We start from the raw sequence: 24849 nt of genomic DNA, 5'->3' as shown, positions 1-24849 counted from the left end.
TTGAGAATACTTTTTGTGCGCAAAACCCCCCAAAATAATGACTTGATAATAAAAATAATCAATCTCTTCTCTTCTACGTCATTCTCCTACGCTGTTGATGTAGAGTAAACAGTGCAGCGCTTCCGGGTTCTATGTCAGAACGGCGCCTTACTATTGGCCGACGCTGGTCATGTGAGCACCATGGCACATGCGTGTGATGCTGACGCAGGAGCTAGCCAATAGCGAGGCGCCGTTTTGACGTAGAACCAGGAAGCGCTGCACTGTTTACACTACATCAACAGTGTAGGAGAATGACGTGGAAGAGAAGAGATTGTTGAATAAAGTAATTATTTTTCTTTGTTTTTTTGCGCACAAAAAGTATTCTCGTCACTTCATAACATTAAGGTTGAACCACTGTAGTCAGATGGACTATTTTAACAACGCCTTTATAACCTTTTTGGGCCTTAAAAGTTGAAATGACGTTGCTGCACATGGGTGGTTCAGAAACCTCTCGGATTTCATTAAAAATATCTTCATATTTGTTCTGAAGATGGAATGACATGAGGCTGAGTAATTAATGACAGAATTGAACCCTTTAACTGAAATAAAATAAAATATAAAAAAACGTATTTTATTTCACATTTCTCATTTTCATCTAAGTTTAACTTGATGTGCTAAAATATCTAAAACTAAAACAAACATTCATAAAACTATAGACAAAAAAAATAATAATAATAATATTATATATATATATATAATTTTTTTTTTTTTTTTTTTTTTAACAAAATTACAAAAAGTGCATAGCAAAATTACTAAACTGATGAAGATGGAAAATATAAAACCAAAAACTCTTATTAAATATTAATAAAAACTGTAATAGTATCGGAATGAAGCAGTGCCAGCATATGGAAAACGTAGTGAGGGTGGTTGACCAAGGAAGTATAGCTGATTTAGCTCATTAAAAGGCCTGGTAAGCATAAAAAAAAAAAACATACACTATGAAAGTGATGTGATGTATTCATAACCATAAAAAAGAACAACATTAGCTAAAGTAGACACTGTAAAATAAATCACTGACTCACTTTTGACCTGTTAAAAAAGGGTTAAATCTGAAAATGTTCATAACATGAGTTTGTGGTTTATTTTCTGAGAATCAAACAGAAATGTCTTTAATTATCTGTAAAATAAAAACATTGACATTAAAAGGCACACCACACCACATTTACCGCAATTTTTTTTCAACGGGTTGGTATGTTTCCATAGCAACAATCAGTGGTCTTCAATGTGTGCTGATGGAGAATTTAAATTCTGCTTATCAGGGGGGTGTTAGAGCAAAGTATACACAAGCTACGTGATTAAGATCAGTTTGTCACTGAGAATTCTCTGTAAAACACCCTGTGGTTTGGTTTTAATTAATGGTCCCGATTTATTCGAAGATGTTCTTACTGTGTAATTACACAAATAAGTACTGAGTAATATTAATTAACTACATGTACTTACTATAGGGTTAAGGTCAGGGTTAGTTACTTGTAATTATGCATAATTTACTGTTATTACTATAGCAAGTACATGTAACCTGTAACTCGCCTTAAAATAAAGTGTTACCAAATTGATTAAGAGGCTTTTTACTAAAATGTTACACAATTCACAAATGATATTTTATGTGGTTAAATGGAATTTAGTGGTTTTATCTATTTACCTTAGTTTTTTTACCTATTAGTATATCTAAATGTATTTTTTTATCTATTTTTTTTTTTTAATTTGGCTCCATATCGATCTTCAAGACTTTTTGCATGTTTGTTTTGATATGTAACGTTTGTTGTACCATTTGTATGCTTAAATCTACATGTGCCCTTGGTGAATATGCGACTATGGATGTGTGTGAATCACGTAGTGAGTGGATTTTCTTGCGTGACAGAAATGGACCACAATTTTTCGCTCTCATTTCAGATCTTCCCTTCTGAGTCAGTGAGCATAAGTGAGTGTGATAGCGTGTGTATGTGTGTGTCTGTCCTAACATTCGTGAGAGACTTAAACAGGTATTCTGCTAAAATCTCAGATCTGAAACGTCATGGGTTTCCCAACCCAAGTTCTTTAGCAATTTGTGAGTGTGGGAGTGGGAGGGGCTGTGGTTAACCAATGGAAAAGCTTCCTGAGACAATCATCTACACAAGCCCCACCTCTCACTTCCTCTGTCTGGTTGATCTCGTTTCAGCCAAAACCACAGAGCAAAAGTCAGTGCACAGCACTTCCGAATTAGGACATCACCGAGATTTTTTTTTTAATCTCGAAAGGCTAAAATAATAATAATAATAAAAAAAAATAATATATATATATATATATATAGATATAGACAGCCTTGACACCAGACAAATTTAATAGAAATAGATGGTTGTGAACTGCAGGCTAGTGACTGGTTTATGTTCAATGACATGGAAAAAAACAATGCATTTGGTATATATTGCTACCTAAAGCCACCTTTTGCAATGTCTATTCAATGGATTTGTCGGCCACCATAAATGAAATGAATGAATGTTTTTGAATGATTTAAATTTTCTGTCTAAATAGTGATGTGCGATTAATTGCAAATAATTTGATTTGAATTCTTTGGCATTTCATGTAAAATTTTAATCAGCACTAATAAATACACAATATATAATAGAAAAGTTTTTCATGGTAAAGGTAAAGGATAAATTAGCTAGTTAGTACAAATTCATTTGACAGTATCGAAACCCCCAATTATAATATTTACCAGTTATTTTATACTGTTAAAGTACAAAAAAAAGTTGCCCTGAAATTCGCAATCATCTTGTGTTATGTAAGACTGTGGGGTTTCTTCAAGTTGATTTGTTTTGATCAAAAATGATTCTAAGTCTTTGGCACTACAGAACATATGGTGACCTGATTTCATGGCTGAATATGAGCACATGTAAAACGCTGATGTAAATCCGTCCTTTGAAAGCGCCCACAATGCATCTCAACTCAGTGATTACAGTAACCATGAAACTGGAGCATAATCACTTCAAATTTGTATGTAAACACTGACACAAGCAAAGCTATCGAGCGAGAGGAAACGTGAGTGGCGATGACGAAATCAAAAAACGAAAAGATGGATGAAAACGAGAGATGAAAGACTCTTATACGTGAACAGAGAGGTGAAAGGGAGGGAAATACATTCAAGAGAAACAGAATGTCAACACACTCTCACACCCCCCTGTCACGAAAGGTTTTTCTACAAATGAGCAAGATCATCACATGAAGTGCGTGAGACCGGGTTGTGACAGGGTGTGTGGGTAAAGCACCGCAGTATCAAACCATCAAAGCCGCCTGTGTGTGTGAGGGCATATGGGGGAATGGGGAAAAAGATTTTCGAGTGGTTTTTATTGTGGTTAGGGAGGCTCCCAAATGCCAAGAAAAGCACTACAATACCACTCTAAAATGAGGTGGAAATGTAACCACTCATAGAGTGTACTAAGAAAAATGGTGGCAAAGTGCAGACTATAAAACATATAAAAGAGCCATACTAATAGGAATAAATGAAAATTTGAGAAACCAGGTTTGTGTAGTAGGGATCATGGTACAGTAAGTGCTTTTTTAGCTACAATAATGTGGTTTTTTTTTCTGATCACAGATTACGATGCAAGTGCAAAGACCGTTACAGATAGCAGCTGAACTTGCATACTAGTGCATGTATGGGTGTGTTTGTTCGTGAAAATCTCACCTCGTTCTTAAGTTCAGCGATCTGCTGCCTCAGTTGAGTTATATACTGTTTGGAGTCTGAGTGATTCAGCTGGCCTTGGATCAGTCCTTCCTCTTTCTGTAGGCAATACATACAACACACATTTACACTTGATTATACTCTGTATATATACACAGAAAACAGACCATATGTAACACACTTAGTGGTCAACCGATATTTATCAATATTGAGAGAGCTTTATCTATAGAGCAATAGCCAATGTAATCCTGATATTTGCATTAAACTATTTAATGAGATGTAATGAACTTATTGCTAATATTTCCTTAAAATTCAACAAAAACTTGTGCATTATACCAAGTGGCATAGCTGTTTTACAGAAGAGAAATACAACTTCTGTTAAATAGTCAAGTAGACACAGTTATTGCACAGTTATGTAGGCCTGTATTTCTCACCTGTATTTCTAGGTCGGCTATCTTTTGCCGGAGTTCAGCCATAGCGGCCATGCTGTCAGCTTCTCTTAAACGCACTGCCATCACCTCTTCTTTGCTCTAAAGGTAAGACAGCTAAATTATTTCTACATTATGCACATCAAATTCTACATTCTAATTAACGCATTAATCTATAAATGTAATTTTGGTTGTAGTCTAGCTATGTCTATTTGCTAGGGATGCACTGATATTAAAATTCTGGCTAATACTGATAAGGGGATAATTGTTTTATGTTATGGCTGATGACGGATAAATGGCATATATTAAAATTATATACTATTGTCTAAACAAATAAATAATAAAACATTAAAAACTAAGATTAATCACTGTAAATGCTACAAGTGAATATAGTCATTACAGCAAGATAAACTACAGCATGATATTTTTTATTTATTTTGACACTTAACTTAGTGTTTTTAGTGTTTTACTTAGTGTTTTTAAAGATTTACTTTTAGTGAGCATTAGATGATGAAGGTAATCTAAAAAATGTCACATGCTAGGCAATAACCGATGTGGCACTGATTTACTGTGCATCCCATTTACTGTTTATCTCATTGAATCTGTCCATCCTGAGTTGTATGACTGTGAATGCGTTGTACCTTGCAGTCAAACTCGGCCTGCTTTCTCTTCATTTCGTTGAGCTGGCTTTGTAGTGTTTTGTTGTGAGAAAGAGCATTCTGCAGTCTCTCCTGCAGGCTTGCGCTCTCTTGCTCATGTCTGCCAACTAGTTTACAGTTGATCTGGTTCTATGGAGAGAAGAGTTTTTTTTTTTTCTATGGGTATATTGGATGTTTTCATATTTGTTTATTTTGTGTAATGGCCATTATGTGTGTATATGTGTTAATTGGTGCTGGCCACCAATGTATAAATTCACTAACTGTGTATTAAAGTGGTAGTTGTGTATAAAGATAGAGCAGGTCCTGTAGTCCATAGACCTATGTGGGTTTCTTTAAGAGGCAAATGCAGTAACCCAACTAACCCAAATGCAGTAATCCAACAGTATATATATATTATAATTATAATTCAAAGTATTAACAAAAAATATAAAAATATATTACTTTTATACTAAAATAACACTGACACAGACAGACATTGCAGTTCTAACCTGGCTCTCCAGCTGCAGGTTTTTAAGTTTGACCTCTTTGAGTTCAGCCTGACCCTGAGCCTCTCGCAGTCTCAAACTCATCAGTTTATCCTGCAGCTCATTCAACGCATTCTTCTTAGGAGACTCTTTCCAATGGCCTCCTCCTCCTCCTCCTCCTCCACGAGACGTATGATTCTGTCATAAAAAAATTAAACAAAACAAAAAGTTTGGCAAAGAATTCGATTTGAATACCTGTAGAAAGTAATGGAGTGGGGGAGAACGGGAAAGAATTGTATTAGTCCATTCCTGATTAACAGAAATTCATACTTTTTTATGAATTTCAAAACAATCAACAAATGAAAATGACAATGCAGTGCAAAACATAAACAAATCTGAATTCTGTAGAGTTCAGAGGATTTGGACAGAGTTTAATTGTGTAAAGATCAGTAAAGTTGTGTAGAGTTCAGTAGGGTTGTGTAGATTCTGCACCTGCCAGCAGTGGTTGAGATCAGTTACGGCCTCTTGCATCTCTCTGAAGGAACGTAGGGTCTCCTGCTCTCTCAGTTTCACCAGCTTCAGCTCCTCCTGCAGCTGAGCTACATTAATCTCATCAGGCAGAGAGCTGTTCCTCTACAATATGCAGACAATATACCATTAAGTATTATACATCAGCACCATTTAATACTAAAAAGCAGTATATTTTTTCATGCAATTCAAAAGAATGATTTCACTTATCATTTGTGTGCGCACAAGCCATATCAGCCGTATCATCGCCACTGATTATCTAATCATCACCACTGGTGCAAAAGCATCTTTCCAATTCATACTTGAAAATTCTGAATTCTGAAAAAAGTCAGACACACATGCACACACACCTTCTCCAGATCGAGCACTTTGTCCTGCATTTCTTTCAGAGCACCGAGTAGTTCTGCTTCCTGTAGACGAGACTGTTCCAACTGAGTTTGCAGCCCACTCACAAACTCCTCTGTATACTACAGACAGAGAGACAAAATGGATTGAAACACTGGTGGGTGCAGAGAAGGTTATAATGGCTGCCATTACATCAGAGTATATCAGATATAAGGATTCTGAACACAACAAAATTAAGCTTAACTGTACAAAAAGAGCATTTCTTTAAACAACAGCACAACAGTATGGGTTCAGGAAGTAAAAATCCCAATCATTTATGCACAAAAAAACAAACAAGATAAACCTTTTAAGACAGCTCTGACATCCTAAAAAAAAAAAAAAGCGATCATCCTGGGAGTGTTCCCGAAAACACATATTCCTTGGATCCATCAATCAGAAGAAAGCGTTAACAGAAACGAGTGCCCTCCTGCTCCCATGTAGCATTGCAAATGATGTAATATAAAGCAGTTTATAGGGCTAGGCGATATGATGATATATATATCGTGGCAATACCGTGTAAAGCTTTTGCTAAATCGTGCATATGTAAATATATTTGCGCAAGTCTGCTTAAATTTATAGACACATTAGAGCGACTAAGAAACGTGCATGAATAAAAAAAGCACAGGATGTGCCCGATGTTAAATGAAGCCCCAAAAAATTAACTCAATGTGGTACTCGTGTCTTAAGCGCACCCACAGAAAGCTGCTTCTCACATGGCGTGTGTTCAGTTCTCTTTGACGATGAATTTTTGAACGGCCAAAAATACACATACAATTGTGTCAAAATGCCTGTGCGCCAATACATTTGATCCGTGCATTGGGGCTTAAAGTGACAGCAGCCTATTATAACTGTGCTGCCGTCTTTTTCATTACACCACAAATGACAGCTTTAATAAGAATCAATGTATATTTCCTGCAGTGAAGACTGTTGTGTTTTATATTCTTTTAAAATGTAAAGGATTGCATATTATATTGTGTGTCCTATTGTTTGTAATTTGTTGTGTAGTATAAAGTCTTGTAATCTTTTTGTAATGTTCACAGATTTCAGTGCACAGATGTGTGATTTATGGATTACATTTTTTATTGAAGAAAGTTTTTTAAATCCCTATGGAAAAAGTGAAAACGGTGGAAGAATTTATATTCTAATTGTTATAATAATAAAAAAAACACTGGTGTTATATTATACTAATATCACTGTTGTTACCATTCTATTAAAGTGATAAGACAATCGAGGTTAGTGCCTACATTTACGGTAACACATGACCTCTAGACCATTATGTCATAAATTAACAATTTCAGCCTCTTTTGCATTTCCAAAGAAATGTAAGGTTATGTATGAAAAACAAACAGTCATTCTGTAAACGTCTACTCAGAGCAACAGATATGCTTCTGGAAATTTTAGATAATTTGTAGCATTATCGATCACTGTAGTGGCGGTGTTGATGTGAGTGTGCTTCTGCCTTGTCCTGTCTGCATATACTGTGGCCTACCAGAGGGGGCTGTGGCCTGCCCTGGAGACTTGTGTGAACACTAGTTCCCACGGACTTTTACTTCTGTTTTTCTTACCTCCCTCTAGGCTTCCAGTCACTTCATCATACCCGTATTACTCAGATGTGTCAATCGCATAAACTCTCGCTCATTCTACCTCGGTTTACTTGTAAAGCACTAGTAGAAGGACTGGACTTTTAGCTAAAAAGCACACGCTTTCCTTTCCAGACAGCAAAGCACAGCGGAAATGAACCTTTCACAAGAGAAAATTAGTGCTGCCAGTGACCCAGACTCCACTAATGACATTTCACTGAACGCTGATACTTGGAATTTAAAACTAAATGATATAAATGAATATGTATATATATGTGTGTGTGTGTGTGTGTGTGTGTGTGTGTGTGCTAAAAATTGATGTGAAATGTAGACCACAAATAACATTTCATGTCAACCACAGCGAGCCCCAGGTAATGAAACCAGATTCATCAGATTTAGGTCGAATAAGCAACATACAAACTCACCCTTAAACATATTAAATACTGTTAGATCTAAACTGTAGGGTTGTCTTTATTATAGCTATCAAGAAATTGATATCTCTGTAAAACAATCCAATAACTGGTCTAAAATAAGAAATGTGTGAGAATTTTGAGGGGTGAGTGCATGCAGATTTTTGCCAAATTAAAGAAAAAATGGTTTTGTTGAGGCAACAACTTTTATCAACTGCAACATTACATGGTTTATTAGACTGAAATGTAAGAATTTTTAGAAGAAGATTTAAGAGACGTGTAAACTCATGTTGGTTTTTAAACAGTGAAAAATGTACCATCAGAAGGTAATCCAAGATGTCTATAAAGTTTTTTCCCCACCAGAACTCCTTGGTGGTGATAAATATGAGTATTCGTTGTTTTTATGAGTTCTAGAGAGCCAGAGACTGCCTTATTTCATAAATGATGCTGCAAGAAACACGATTGTAAAAAAAACAAAAAAAAAACAGTAACAACAAGATTAGCTGTTAGATGCACACGGCACACTAGTTCTGTTGAGATCAGCAATGCTATGGGATGGCGGTCAATTTTGAGTGTAACACAGGAAAATACATATGACCAGAGAGTGTTGCTCTGAGTGCGAAACATGTCAGGCTCACACTCAACATGACACACACCACACCCAACATCTTCTCACACATGCCTTTCACTCACACTTAAGTGAAAAAAACAAAGATTCCGAAACCCCCCGTTAGATAGCGATGCGTTAGCATCCATTCTTCTAATTTGTGAGGATGACGACAGTTTTTAAAATGTAATCATGGGTTCAAACAGTCAACTTAGTAATAAGAAGTCATTTTCATAAATCTTACCAGGATATAATCTCTGAACTATCAGTGACCCAGTTCAGGGTAATTCTGCTGTGCGAAAGTAGATCTTTTGACTAAGAATAGCCTGCAGCCATGTGTACAGCGAACATGATGATGGTTTCAAAATATTAAAAGCCTGTTCATATGGCATGTGACTTTGTTCAGATTTCCGGTAAACAGCATGATCTCACACTGCCACTGTATAAAAGAGAGAATCTTTCTAATTAAATAGTAGGTACCTTCAAAAGGCTGAAGCTAAACTTAGTAATAAACCTTTTTGTTGTTTTCGGGCAATGGATGTGATTGTTAAGTCTGTTTCACACTGCACGTGTAAGCAGTGAGAAAGAATAACTGGATTGACAAGCCTGCAGTGCTTTCGCACAGACAGCATTTCAGAGCTGTGTTGCTATACAGTGGGTAACTCCATTGATTTTTTCTAAATCAATTAATGGACGTAAATTCTAAAATGGTTAATGTAAACTTATGTAAACGGCCTAAATCATGTATATTCAGTTAGAACGGCTGAATAGAAAGTGCTCTTGGTGTGTCTATTACTGTATGTTTTGTGCAAGTTCCTCATCTTTTTTTAAATGATGGGAGAGCAGTTCACTCTTCAAAAAGCCTATTTTTAAAAAAGACTATCAATGAAAAGGTTTTTGTAGCATTTTATCTATAGTTCTTGCTGAGGTCAGCTGAGTGCAGCAAAAACAGGCTCAGAACTGTAACTGAACTTGTAGCTAGGCATCTGCTGTTACCTTGTGTTGCTGAAGTTCGCGTATGGTGTCCTGAGCTTTTTCCAGACTCTCACTGGCTGTGTAACACTGCTGCCGAACTACAGCAAGTTCACGCTTAATAACGTAGTTCTCCTCTGCCTCCTGGGCTCGTGTCACCTGACCCTGAGAGAAGAGAAATGGAGTAAGTCTCTTCTTGGGAGATGTGTCTCTTTACTTAAGGGTTAAGGGGAGATAAGTATGGCATTCCAGTCAAGGTACAGTAATGAGAGGGGCTACATGCAATGATACCTCTCTGTGTCATAAAACCAAAGAAGAAATCTGATCAATTCAAGAATCAAAAGAATCCCACTGAATTTTGAAATGTACTGAATTACATGATAAAATATGAAAAATGCCACCAGACCTAATACGGAGCCCTGATGCACACCTATGCTTCCACATCCCACATGCAAGGCTACACTGTCGATATAGTGTGTCAGGGTTAACCTTCACTTGGAGCACCTCTGGGACATTATTCCAGTCATACAGACAAATGTGCTGTCAAGGCAGTGATGGGAAACACAGAAAAACAAATAACCATTTTTCATGCAACAGGCCCATTCTCAGAATAGTGTGGATGTGGCAGTGCAGAGGCAGGAAAAAGAGTGCATTATAGTAGGGAACTGTGGAAGGTTGAAGAGAAGAAGCATGTGATTGAGCAATGGGAGGAGAAAAGGAAGGAGCGATTAGTGTGCAGCTGGCTTGACAGTACTGTACCTGAATCAACCTGTCTGCTAATGCAGCACTCTCCTACAACACCACAAGAGATGAGGAAGAAAAAAGAAAGAAAGGGCACAGAGGGAGGAAAGAAAAGGTTGGAAATAGGGAGAGAAAGAACAGGAAAAAGGAAGGAAACAGAGGATAAGAAAAAAGACGTTAGACATAGACAGACACACATGAAGATAAGAAAAGGGAACATTTAAAAAAGTTACGTAGGAAAAAACAAGTAGAGAAAGTTTGTAAAAGTATACAAGTGAGTAAAACGAAATGAGTTTGTTTGTGGTGAAAATTGTGGGGAAGAAATTTCAACAGAGGAAAGCAGAGAAAAAATAAGAGAGATACGACTTTAAAAATGTACCAGAGACAATACAGCTGAGCCTCTGTAAAGACATGCTCTAAAAGTTTACATGATTCACATAATAAAGATATCTACACTGTTTACTCAAACACACGCTAATCAGGGCTATTTTAGGTACATGCATATCAGATAGAAGATGGAAACCATCTCACTTTCTCCAGTGTCTCTATTCTCTGCTTCAGTAGTCTATTCTCTGTACGTAGTCTCTGTTAAAATGAAAGATGGATTTTATTCAAAAAGCAAATGATTAAACATAAAATAAAGCACTGTAGTTAACACATGCTATTAATTAAACATGTGTAACAGCATTATCACATTTATTCAGTTTGACGTTTGTTTCATCATGTTCACTAGGAGCAAGCATTCATGTTCAGATTCAAAGCTCCCAGTGGAGCACTAATGTATGAGTAAATAATGGAGAACTCTTTATGGATATTTTATTTATAATTCAAACCCAGATGGGGAATTAAACAAAAGTAAAGTCATACATTCATTGTACAATAAAGTTAGGTTAGTAAAATATCATTGCGTAAAACATGCGCATACAAATGCAATCTACACGTTATTCAAAAAGTTGCACCAAATTCAGGTTTACAAACCTTAATTTCAATCTGTTCCTCCATCTCTTTGTTCTTAATGGTGGTGTATTCTTTTTCTAATCTGTGAATGAAAATCAACAATTGAATCTAGAGAAGAACCAAATCTTTGTTTTTATCATCATAATAATATTTCAATATCATGTACTATAATCATATTTAATGTGGAAGCTCAATTTACTTTTTACTCTCAAATCACTCACTTTTTCATTCTTTTGGGATTGTATTTGACCTGATAGGCTCGTAGTACAAGTTTATCCGGGCAGCTATCAAACTGATGTGGAATCACCTTCTGAAAGTGCTGTGGTGAGAATATTAAACTTAAGTATTGTCCACGTATAACATATTGATTTACATAACAGAGATGATTTCCTCCTAACCTGTGACATTCCTTCCATGTCTAGCTGTATGAGGTCTGTCTGGTTGTACTGCAATATCGCTATTCCAACTCGGAATATGATCTCCAAACCCTGAAAAAAAACAACATCCCACAGTATTCATACAATCAAAGACTAAATAACAAATATCCACATTCTGATATTTTCATGTCTCTAATAGGTTTTTTACAACCCCATAGATGCATCCAATCCTTTAAAAAGCCTGAAAACATGCAAACATATCATGCACATGATTTTGCTGGCCTTTTAATTGACACTCGTACAAAACTTTGCATTTTAGATAGTATACTAAAGCATTTTCTTTGCACATTTAGTGTGATTAGGACACAATGCAATCCTACAACAATCATTTTTCCTTTTAAGAAGGTCCCTAGAAGTACGTTTTTCAGATTTTGCTAACTTCCAGGAACACTGTGTTCATAAAGCACACAGCCAAGTCAGTAACATGCATGGACACACACAAAGTGTCTTGTGTCCATACCTCATACATAAAGATGTCAAAGATACGTGTAGCTATTGGCAGGGGCAGGAAGGTGAGGAAGAGAGTGAGGAACCAAGACGAGGCGTACATAGATGTATGGAAACTCTGAGAACGGAAATGAACGTTCAGCTCTGGCAACTGCTCCTGATCACAGAGATGAAAACATGGAAGAGATACAAGAAAAAAGTCTGGTGAATGATATTAGATAAATGTACTTCTGACACTGTTCATGTACTATAAATCTGTTGCCTCCTTGTGGACAAACATGGCATTACTACAGACATCTTGGCATGCAGTATGCTATATAATAAGAGAGATTTGAAATCACCTCATTGGAAAAATGTTAACTATAAATAAGATTTAAACCACGTTCCCCTTTTAAGCCAATCATATATTGGCCCATATATTGGTCACAATCAAGACATTCAGACATTTAAGTAAAGCTGAAAAAATATATCACATTTTCCACAAAAACATTAATGAACTCTTTTAAACATTGATGGGTTGCATCAGCATATTAGAATATATCATATCGTATCACACTGAAGACTGGAGCAACTGAAAATTCTGATTTCTCATCACATGAATAAATTACATTTTAAAATATATTCAAATATAAAACACTTATTTCAAATTCCAATAATATTTCACAATATTACTGTTTTTGCTGTATTTGTAATCAAATAAATGCAGCTCAGGTGAGCATAAGTGACTTTGAAAACCATTTTTGACCCCAAACTTTTGAACTGTAGTGTACAGTGTCCTGTGACCCCTCTAATACAACGGTTCATTTTTGTCTGATACGTCTTTTTCCTATAATGCTCCCACAATATTATATGTATATATTAGCCTGAAATCTGGAAAGTATTCTTCCTTACCTGTAGCAAGTGTTCAAACTGGTAGATGCACAGACCCAGCTCAGCCATGCTGGGTTTAAACAACTCTCTAAGCCTGTACTCCTGCATTAGTCTGACAAACACACAGAAAGCCTCCTCCTCCGGCATCTACAAACACACAATGAATTTGATTCATGCAAAGTTTGGATCACAGACATTTCTTTACATTATTTTACTTCATTATTGTAAGCAAAACACAAAAGCAAACCTGCATAAGAAGCAATCCTACGATGAAGGCACTGCCTTGACAATAACCAACCTCACGATCCACCAGAGAATATGCCTGTGAGAAAGAAACACACCAAAGGTAAAGCGATAGTTTAAAAAAGAAAAAGAAAAAACTATGAAAAACCCTTATGATTTTCTTTATTCCATTTATCTCAAAATCTTCCTGAAAATCGTATCTTAACAAAAGTGAATGTGAAGCCATACAAAATCTGTTTGTGGCGCTCTGTAATTTTTGAAGCTTAACATTCCCTGGTCACCACGGATTTATACTGAATAGAACAGCGTCAACATTCTGCTAAATTTCTTATTTTTTCATCTACAGAAGAAAGTCGTGCAGGTTTGGAATGACAGTAAATTATGACACTTAATTTTTGGGTGAACTATCCCTTTAATTTTCTTTTTTGTTGTTGTTGTAATTAGTGTGAAAATCACTTTTTGTTCATTTTAAAATTTGTTTAATAAACCACCTCTTGCTCTTTTTCATTGCTCTACAACGTCTCCACTTCCATCTGATCTGCTCTCTCCTTCTTTCATCACCCTTTCCGTCTTTCTCACCTTCATAACATTAAACAGAACTTCCTGTCCCAAGCTGTCCTGGCCTTTGAAGAAGTCGTGTTCGGGATATGTGCGGGCAATATCTCTGCGTATGAGTTTTTCACAGGGCGAGGACATCTTCAGGAGTTCAGAGTACTGATTCTTCACTGGCATGTCAGTGGCATTACATAACAACTGCCAAACGATTGCTCGGAAATGATGAGGAATGCCTTTCCTTATAAGCTCCTGCAGAGAGAAGGAGGTTGAGGCAGAAAAGAGATCAATGTACAAGTTTCAGATTATTTAGTCTTTTCATGGGTCATTCACATTCTTAATGAAAGAAGGACCAATCAATCACCTTCAGAAGTTTGTCCTTCTTTCGTCTCCACTCATCCCACTCGTTGACGATGCGTCCCCACAGGATCCAAGTGTCTTCTTCCAGATGGGACAGGTTAGAGGACGCAGATGAGCTTGACACCAGAGAGGAGCCACTATTCCTCCGAGATCCACTCATTGAGCGCATGGATTTGGAATCTGCTTCTAGCAACCTGAATTCAGTACAATACACTGATATGAAGGTATACAAATGGTAGTGCAGCCAAGGGGTTAAAAAGATCTGGGATGCTACTAATGTGCTAGTCCACATTTTCTGAAGAGACTCGATCGCTTTATATGATGAACAGATTTAGGCTTTTATTCACATATAAACATTGATCAGAAAACATAAACAGAAGCTCAATCAAACCTGCTCGACGTGCGAGAACAAACCTCAATGGTTCTTGTGGAAGCTCAAACGTGCAGCGTAACACACGAGAATGAACCTTTGGTTCTTGCAGAAGCTTAAACGTGCTGCACAACATGAGAATGAACCTCATTGGTTCTTGCAGAAGCTCAAACGTGCTGCATAACACGAGAATGAACCTCATTGGTTCTTGCTGAAGCTCAAACGTGCTGCGTAACATGAGAATGAACCTCATTGGTTCTTGCAGAAGCTTAAACGTGCTGCACAACATGAGAATGAACCTCATTGGTTCCTGCTGAAGCTCAAATGTGCTGCGTAACACGAGAATGAACCTCATTGGTTCTCGCACGTCAAGTGAACATGCTTGCGCTTCCGTTTACCATAACTGATGTTTGCCTTGATGAATGTTTATATGTGAATAAAAGCCTAAATTCAATCTGTTCATCATAAAGAGATTGAGCCTCTTTAGAAAATTTTGGACTAAACCGATGATTCATATGGATTAGTTTTATGATATCTTTATGAACTTTTTGAAGCGTTAAAGTGGTAGTTGCATAGCTGTCTATGGAGGGACAGAAAGCTCTCAGATTTCATCAAAAAGATAATTATTAATGACAGAATTTTTGGGTGAACAAACCCTTTAAAGTCCCTACTAATTTCTGCAACGGTTGCTGCCTTCTAAAAAGTTCATTAAAGATCATTAAAATTCCACATTCAGCAAGGTAACTGTTGCTATTGTCATTGCCAGGCAACCACCAGAACTGATTAATAGCGAAAGGTTGTTACATATCAGCTGTTACAGGAAGAGAAGCCAGACTGCTACGAGTTTCACACTACGCTACTCGCAGGTCAAATGATAAACCACACACACAGCTTTCTGTCTCAAGCACGCACAGCATTCCATTTTTAGAGGCTCTGGTATCTTCAGAGTGATGTCTTTCAAGTATGTACACACGCACGCACATAGTGTGTTGCTGTTTGACTCACTTGACATTGCAGACACTTGCTCTGTGCAATTACTTCTGTGACTCATGTCGTTTCTATACAGGTTTGGAACAAAACTTTCTTTCTTCCATTAAACTCAAAATCTGATTTTAAAGAAAATCCTGGACACTCCTTGCAAAATATTCAGTGAATGAGAAATTACAAAAAAGTACCACAGATGCATCACTAAAGTCAATAAGACTTTTCCTCAAAGCTATCACATGGCTTCCGGAGACTAATTTAGCATGTCGTATGGACTATTTTTAAGGTGCATTTTTGTCATTTTGGCACATAGCCTGGTTCTCATTCAAAAGCGCAGCCAGGATATTGACCTAAAAAATCAGCTTTTGCATTCCAAGAAAGAAAGAAAATCATGTAAGTTTGAGGGTGAGTAAATAATGATATGTCACTTTAAAAACTGTTTGCGTGTATGGTGCTCTTGTTCTACCTGTTCTGTTCCTCCAGTTTAGCCAGAAGCTCGAGCTCATCTGGACTGAGGTTCTCTGAGTCAGCAGGGGAGGCTGCCGGGGCGGAGAGCGCAGCATCATGGGAACTGGAGTCCGGACTGAGAACTGGGCTGCCAACCAAACGAGGGTCAGTTTCCAGTCCGGGAGGCGAGTTGAGATCCTCCAGTTGAACAGAACCTGTCATCCCTCCCTCTCTCTCTGGACTGCTGCTAGGGCTAGACATGACGGAGGAGTCCAGGACAAGAAAAGATAAGCAGTGATGTGGGGGCGTGGAAGGATGCTGCAGGGGTCTTACAGGATTGGCGCTGTGGACGTAGACAGGCCTCCTTGAAGACGTGTGTATTAGGCCTGGGATAATCTGTGGAAATGAGATAAGTAAGATTATATATTGTAGTGCTGCGTAATTAATTGAAAAAATTATTGAGATTTTGATTATGGCTGCTGTGATTAACCAATTAATCACTCAGTGATTATGATGAGAGGTTCTCTAGAATTGTCTACAGGGCTGCAGACTGCGACTAAAATGTTTGCATTTATGAACTTTTTTCCTGTTGGTGGGACTATATTTTGTTAGATGTCGCACTGGTTCCACAACCAATAAGCACCGCCATTTCTGTTGCACATCAGCATTAAGCATTAAAGGACAAACGTGACAAAAGTAGAACCAAACAGTGCTACTTGTTTGAACCGCACCACATAGACCATTTATCAGCTTGGCCCAAAAGACATCGTAGTGTCTCGTTCATGCGACCGTCTGCTGAGAAGCGTTCGAAATACAAACTAGTACAAAATTGATACAAACTAGGGATGTACTCGAGTACTCTGAAGTGACAGCAATGATCGATCATGAAAATGATTATCACTGTGAGTTTCAAAAATATATTTATTTTTCTTTCTGCTTGGTTATTGTGGCCTTTTGGTCTGATTGGTTACTGTTAGGACAGCATGCCTTCCAGATTGGCAAAATAAAGTGAAACTATTGATTTGAAAGTGTGCAGTAATGCCTGGAATCACTTTGATCATGAAAATACAGTTAAGTGCAAGATGTGCAGCACCAATCAGCCATATGAATAACATTATAATGAGAACACTATTATAGAAGAGCGGGAAGAGCACATCAACAATGGGAGTAACACTTTCTGGCTATCACTATGGATGCACCGATATGAAAATATGCCCGTTACCGATAACCGATAATTCTTGAGCCCTATTTTAACGATCTAAGCGCATGGTCTAAAGCGCACGACGCAAGTGCACTTAGGCCGTGTCCGAATCCACTCTTGCTAGTTTAACGTCGGGTAAAATGGTCTACAAGGGTTGTCCCTATTCTCTTAATGAGAAATGGGTGTGTTTTGGGCGTAACGTGCAATAAAACAATCAGAGTCTCATCTCCCATTCCCTTTAAAAGCCAGTCGCGGTTGCGCCATGGCCAATTCGCAATTTATATTGCGGAATTTCCAAGCAGAAAATTTATTTGAGTTGCCTCAAAATAGCAATGCGTCAACAATGCGCCTAAACACACCTCGTTTTCAGACCAGCACGCCCATGGGTGCACAAATGCATTAGCTATTTAAACAACGTGGCGCAGGACGTAAAAATGATAACTGCGTCAAGCGCCAAATTGTCTTATCTGGCTGATAACGATATGGTGGCTGATATATCGTGCATCCCTAGCTAGCACGTGATTTTTGTGCAGATACAAGTTGTAAGGTTACATTTATTTTGTGTATGCAGGACATCTGATTAATCTAATTTAGGATGTTTTATAGAACTGGCTTCAGTTTACTGGTGTTCATTCACTCTTTAGCTTCACCACATGCAGCTTTTCCTTTTAGATCGTTGGTTCTCACAAATACACAATACTAATGTGAACTGCTAATTTAGTGAACTGCTAAATTCATATGGAAAGTGCTCCTGATGAATTGAACGAACATCATATACTGTGATGTTACATAGACTGTAGTGTATGTGTACAGTGTAAATGTTTTGTACAGCATTACAACAATAAGCTATCTGTGCGTCCTATAACAAACCACACACAAACAGAGCAGCTAAGCCACAGCCAAAACTTTGTAAGAGAGAGAGAGAGAGAGAGAGAGAGAGAGAGAGAGAGAGAGAGAGAGAGAGAGAGAGTGAGAGAGTGAGAGAGTGAGAGAGTGAGAGAGTGAGAGAGAGTGAGAGAGTGAGAGAGTGAGAGAGTGAGAGAGAGTGAGAGAGAGAGAGAGAGAGAGAGAGAGAGAGAGAGAGTGAGAGAGTGAGAGAGTGAGAGAGAGAGAGAGAGAGAGAGAGAGTGAGAGTATGTTGCATTACAGAATGTATGTGGTTTGTAAAAAAATAGGAATGGATGTATGATACAGACATGAAATACATTCCTGCGATTATAAATACATTGCCAAAGACAGATAAATGCAGTGTGTTCTCTCATGGGATGGGAACAATGACATTTTGAACATTGTTAGCCTGTTTTGGGCTAGGAACAGAAACAAGCCCTATTCCTGTAGCCTCACATAGTCAGACATCTGACTAAACAGTAGTCAGACTAAACAGGTTTGGTCTACACACTGCATCTTATTCTGGACAAGAACCGCCCACTAGACAGGAAGACAGCTTATTTTGTTTGTATGTGCCGTTTAGAGGTGGAGTTATCTGAAAAAGATCATACCAGAATATAAGGGATGCACGATATATCAGCCACCATATCTGTATCGGCGATATATGATAATTTTTAATGTTATCTTAATCGGCCAAATAAGAACATTTGGCCTATATATTACAGTCAATATAATGAATTCCTTCAGCTGAGACACTTCAGATGTGCACCGTTCTCCATGATGTTTTTGAATTGCTAGAAATATGGTTGGATATAGTTAAGTGCACCACAAGTCTGTCATATAGACTACATAAAATTATAATGAGAACATCATTTTAATTGTGTGATTTGGACATGGCTTTAATGGTGAGACTTTTGTTTTTGTAATCAGGCTTTCAAAAATTATATAAAAATTTGGATTTAAATTTATCGGCCAATATACCAGTTATCGGTTTTCAAATATAAAGAATTATCGGTTATCGGTATCGGCCAAAATGTTCATATTGGTGCATCCCTACAGAATATAGTGTGAAAGTCTCCATGGAATGGCTATACAGAAACCACAGGAAAAAAAGCAGAAATGTGTATAAATACTGATTATTTCATAGACATGGACTTTATCGTGGATTATCTAATTAATTATCTACTACTTCAAGCCTTAAAGGGGTTGTATAATGCCCCTTTTTACAATATGTAAAATAAGTCTCTGTTGTCCCCAGAGTGTGTATGTGAAGTTTTAGCTCAAAATACAGCATGTTAAAATTGTCCCTTTTTGAGGGTCAGTAAAAATGCGTAATTTAGCGCGTGTCCCTTTAAATGCGAATGAGCTGCTTCTCCCGGCACAGAGGGCGGGGCTTCAAGAGCTTGTGTTTGTGTGTGTGTGTGTGTGTGTGTGTGTGTGTGTGTGTTTTAGACAAGCACTAAAATGTCAGAAACTGTTCTGCCTTTTATGTTCAAACCGGAGTCAGACAATGATGGAGAGACTCAAGAAGAAGTGACAACATGTAGAATGCAACAGGACGTTTCTGAGTGGTTAGTTGATGAATTTATGTTGCTGATGTGGAGTTAACTATCTTCTAGTCATTGATTAGCATATTCTGTCATGATAATCTATAAATTGCTTGTGTGGGAACTGTTGTAAGATGCATACAGAGTGACATGCTATTGCATTTGTGTTACGTACTGTATTGCAATAAATGTGAAAAGACGAATGCGACAGCTTGAGCAGACAAATGTGCTTTACTACAACAACTCTTCCTCTTCTCAACATGGACTGCGTGTTCCCAGGGGGCAGGGTTTATGTACATTTTTGGGTTAGTTATGTCACTAACCCAGGAGGAATGTCATGTAGTCCCTACCAGACGTTTGTTGTAGCCTAGTCCTTAAAAAAACGATTTCTTTAAAAGCAAATATCTTCCTTTGCTTTGAACTTTGAGTATTATAACTTTGCAGATGTTGTTTATGCTCAAACAGCAACATTACACACTAACTAAAGTTAGAAAAGTGAAATCATAATCAACCACCCCTTTAAAGGGGTCATCGGATGCCCATTTTCCACAAATTGGTATGATTCTTTAGGGTCTTCATGTAAAGTTTGTAACATAATTTGGTTAAAATTCCTCAATGGTTGTGTAAAACAACACCCTTTTTGCCTCCTAAAAAACAGCTCTGTTCACAGCGACCCGTTTCGGTGCATGTCTCTTTAAATGATAATGAGCAACTACTCACCCCACCCCTCTCTTCCGTGAGGTGTCGTGTCGACACAAGACATGTAAAGTGCTGCCTTGGCAACCTGTCTTGGTGGACAGTATACAAATGGCTGAGAAGGAAATATGCTAACACCGGAAAGTCTGACTGTGGTTGTGGGCGGAGCATGAGCAATATAACATCATATTGCTCAGAAAATCCAAACGGCTTGATTATTGAGAGTGTTTAGGCTTTTTGAGGATGGATTTTTTTCATTATATGGTGGTTGTGTGTGGAACACCATATAAAAGTGAATTTTGCATCTGATGACCCCTTAAAAATATATATTTTTGAAAATCTCATCAAGGCTGCATTTCTTTGATAAAAATACAGAAAAAACAGTAATATTGTGAAATGCTAATACAATTTAAAACAAGTGTTTTCTATTTGAATAAATTTGAAAATGTAATGTGTTTTCAGATATCAAAGCTAAATTTTCAGCATCATTATTGTTACATACGTATATTGTTACAGTGTTACATGCTCCTTTTGAGCTCCTTTTTAAGCTTCCAACCATTTGAATATACAGTGATTGTTTTATTCTCAACAGTGCCCATATCAAACCAATACCTTGTAAACACAACTTTGTTTCTGGACGGATGAAAAAAAACACCCTGTCCTTGAAGCCGATCAGCATGCCAGACTGAAAAAGTAATTTCCCGTTTTGAGTATAATACGCATCAGACAGTCGTTAAACGACTGTCAAGGCAGTCTGTGGGCTGACATTACTATTCCAATAGTTTGATACCTAGAAAACCAACATCCTGATTAAAAAAAAATGCCTTGAATGCACTGTAAGTCACTTTGGATAAAAGTGCCTGCCAAAAGAATTTAGTCACCTAATGGGAATTTTGGTCTTATATGTGAGTGATTTACTCGCATTATAGAGTTGCAGTTGCATAAATGTAAAATGTAAATGCTCAAATGCACATGCCATAGGCATTTTCTTCTAACATAGGCAAACATAAAACAGCTCATTCAACCTGAAGAATGAAATAGAAAACAGAAAGATAACCCACAGCTACAAATAAAATCCAAGATGAAACCTTTTTAAACAAACTAAACACACGCACTGTGGACAATGGCAGTATTCACATCAGAGGAGCAACCCAATCAAAAGAACCATTAACAAGCGCATGAATCCAATCCCCCCCCCCCCACCCCACCAAGAAAACACACACTCATCTCCGGCCAGTCGACGCAGTGCAGTCACAACCAAACACAACAGCAATGTCCTGAACCTAGCAGTAATATCTGTGTAAGGCAGCAGGAATGCAGAGGCAGTCAAAAAATATGATTTGAAAATTAGATACGATTAAGATAATAAGATAAATAAATCAAGATAAGAAGAGTTTATTGCCATCATCATCACCGTGATTTTTTGTATTCAGCATCTGCTCCTCATTCCATTTTAAAGCTAAAGTGTGTCATTTTTCGGATGATAAAATAACAAATGTTGACATGTGTATTGTTGCATTTCCTTTTTTGAAATTGTACCATTCCCCTTTAAATCTCAGCAGCTGGCCCCTAAAGAGAAAGATGCAACATCTAGCACAACCACATTGCAGATCGACAGCAAGCCACAACAACATCTTTCATATTCAAAGTCAATGCTATGAGGACCTCAGCAGATTTCAGGATGACCACGACAATCTTTCTCAGATATTACAGAAAGCTGTCAAAACAGCATTAAAATATGACTGATTCATTCTCACTGAAACATTTTAGATTGTCTCCAGTTCAGCCTTTGACCTTTCAAAATGTATTTGAACCATACAAATTTACACTGAGAAAGTTAAAAAAAGAACGGCCACAGGAAACAATGAGAGAGATGCAAAGGCCTTGTCGCCTTGGTAATGGCATAGAAAAACTAAATCTGTGTGTGTGTGTTTGTGTGTATCTTAGTCACTGAATACAATAACACCACTGTGTGTTTGCTGCATCTGTCGTTTTCTCCTGATGAGCAGCGTAAGTGTGGTTATTGTAGCTCTTAGCACAGTGTCAATCACACACACCCCTCCCCCCAAACACACGATTAAACCCAAACCTCCAAACCTCAATCTCTCTGTCGGTACAATCACCTACATTTTTATTCGACACCCTGTCTATGACACAGTGGCTTAAACTTATTTTTGCCATTCCAGTGGCTGCTGTCCTGAAAAAAATAAAAATTCATATTTAGCCTACATTATTTTATATACTACCATTCAAAGGTTTGTGGTCCGTTTGCGGTCCCCAAAGAATTTTGGGGATTTAAAAAAAACTTTATATCAGCAAGGTTGGATTGAATGTATTAAAAGTGGCTATAAGGATTCTATTTCAATTACATTTCAAATAAATGCTGAATATATTAAGATTTCTATTCATCAAAGAATCTTGAAAATATATATTGCAGTTTTGACAAAAATATTAAGCAGCACACACCTGTTTTAAACATTGACAATAATAATAAATGTTTCTTGCGCACCAAATCAGCATATTAGAATGATTTCTAAAGGATCATGTGACACTGAAGACTGGAGTAATGATGCTGAAAATTCAGCTTTGCATCACAAGAAGAAATTACATTTTAGAATAATTTAAAATAGAAAACACTTATTTTAAATTGTCATATTTCACATTAATCACAACATTTAATATCTAATGCTCTTAAAGGAAATGCTATAAATATATTAGGGAAAGAATTTATTTCAGTGTCAGTGTTGACAACTTTTTTTTAACCATTGCCGAAGCAGAAATACATGATTTGTCATATATTATTAACTTACCATTGAAACATGTCTGATAATGAGATAATTGAGCAGATTTCGTCAAGTCATCTCAACATGGCAGCCAACATGAATAATAATAGGCCATGTAATCTCACATGTGAGTGCACAGCATTTTAAACATGCTTGTCAAAAGTGCTACATTTCTAAAAGTATAAAACTCTTTATAAAGTGAAATATTCTGTGATCTTTATGAAGTTAAGAGGATCACAAAAGTAACACAAGCACACGCACGCACACACAGCTTTAAAGAAAGACATGGCAGAACAAAACGTGTCATGCCTTATAGGCGTGGTGGACTGTATGACTCAAACATCCCACAATAGCTTTAGCTTCATCATTGAGCTCCTCTGCCCTGTGTGACATTCCACGATCACTGAGCTCATAAAGACGCTCAAGAACACACCCTCTCCACCATTAACTGCCCTTCACAAAGGCATCTAATGAGTCACTCACAGACTACATGACATGACTGAAGGGCTGACACAGTCGTTTAGGGTGGACAATCAAGTATAATAAATATGATATTCAATATGATCAGTTAATCTAGGCATAAAATGTTTGATCATTGCAATCATAAGAGGAAGAATTGCATTACATGTATGATCCCTTGTTGCACAAATCTTTCAACTGGTTTACGCAACCAAGGAGGGACGATACTGCATAAACACAATGGCTTACCAGGTAAGCTCATGAGGGATAACTTGCCTCATCAGTTCTCAAAATGAGAAAACATATGCAGCTGAACTTTAATGCCAAGTAGAGATTAGTCTCAGCCTCAGCCCACGGACCGCTGGATGAACGTCTGATGCATATGGCACACTTAACTGGACACGCTTTGAGAGTTTCAAAGTAGTGATCTGATTGGTTGAACTCTACAGGATGTCCGGGAGACGTGTGTTACGTTCTTTAATGGTCTGCCTGGACACAAATATGCAGTGTCGCCAAACCCCCTCATAGAAGAAGAACGCCGTTGTGTTTACAACTGTGACAATGAGTGCTTATCAGGATCAAATAAACACTGGATTTTCAAAAGTATGAGAAGTATGGAAATATCGCGGCATATAGACTCTTTAAAGGGGACCTATTATGCCCCTTTTCACAAGATGTAAAATAAGTCTCTGATGTCCCCAGAGTGTGTATGTGAAGTTTTAGCTCAAAATACCCAACAGATCATTTTTTACAGCATGTTTAAATTGTCACTTTTTGGTGCTCAGAAAAACGCGCCGTTTTAGTGTGTGCCCTTTAAATGCAAATAAGCTGCTGCTGCACGGCACAGGGGGCGGAGCTTCATCATCTCACGGAATGATGATAATATCAGAAACTCTCAGTAACGGTGTTCATTTTGACCCGGAGTCGGACAATAATGCCTACAGAGTCAAAGTGCTGTATGGAGATGGAACAGGTATAGTTTAGTTTAAAGGCACACTATGCAGCTTTCCGTTTTTGTCAAACAGCTACCCCTAGAGTCGCTGTGGAGTACTTGTATTTAATGTTACTGTCGTAAATACCACTCGCGCAGAGCCGTCTCTGCACTCACGGCCTGATCCCTTCCGCCCTCTAGACTGGT

General features: G+C 37.5%; 1 protein-coding gene across 1 annotated transcript in view; it reads right to left on the bottom strand.

The window, feature by feature from the left end:
* evi5l (ecotropic viral integration site 5 like) overlaps positions 1–24849 on the bottom strand; it is a 49039-nt gene that overhangs the window by 13112 nt on the left and 11078 nt on the right. The window contains exons 2-19 of the mRNA XM_081362082.1: positions 16157–16533; positions 14341–14530; positions 14004–14228; positions 13429–13503; positions 13203–13328; positions 12325–12468; positions 11826–11915; positions 11649–11746; positions 11449–11509; positions 11002–11055; positions 10489–10521; positions 9754–9894; positions 6127–6243; positions 5741–5881; positions 5273–5446; positions 4767–4913; positions 4132–4227; positions 3701–3796 (exon numbers count right to left, since the gene is read on the bottom strand). Coding sequence (XP_081218208.1) covers positions 3701–3796; positions 4132–4227; positions 4767–4913; positions 5273–5446; positions 5741–5881; positions 6127–6243; positions 9754–9894; positions 10489–10521; positions 11002–11055; positions 11449–11509; positions 11649–11746; positions 11826–11915; positions 12325–12468; positions 13203–13328; positions 13429–13503; positions 14004–14228; positions 14341–14530; positions 16157–16398 — 2250 coding nt within the window. The 5' untranslated portion in view covers positions 16399–16533. The remainder of the gene's footprint in view (positions 1–3700; positions 3797–4131; positions 4228–4766; positions 4914–5272; positions 5447–5740; positions 5882–6126; positions 6244–9753; positions 9895–10488; positions 10522–11001; positions 11056–11448; positions 11510–11648; positions 11747–11825; positions 11916–12324; positions 12469–13202; positions 13329–13428; positions 13504–14003; positions 14229–14340; positions 14531–16156; positions 16534–24849) is intronic.

The sequence above is a fragment of the Scardinius erythrophthalmus genome (genome assembly GCF_964197995.2).
Source record: "Scardinius erythrophthalmus genome assembly, chromosome: 3".
Classification (NCBI taxonomy): Eukaryota; Metazoa; Chordata; class Actinopteri; order Cypriniformes; family Leuciscidae; genus Scardinius; species Scardinius erythrophthalmus.
This window is presented reverse-complemented; position numbering and strand designations above follow the sequence as displayed.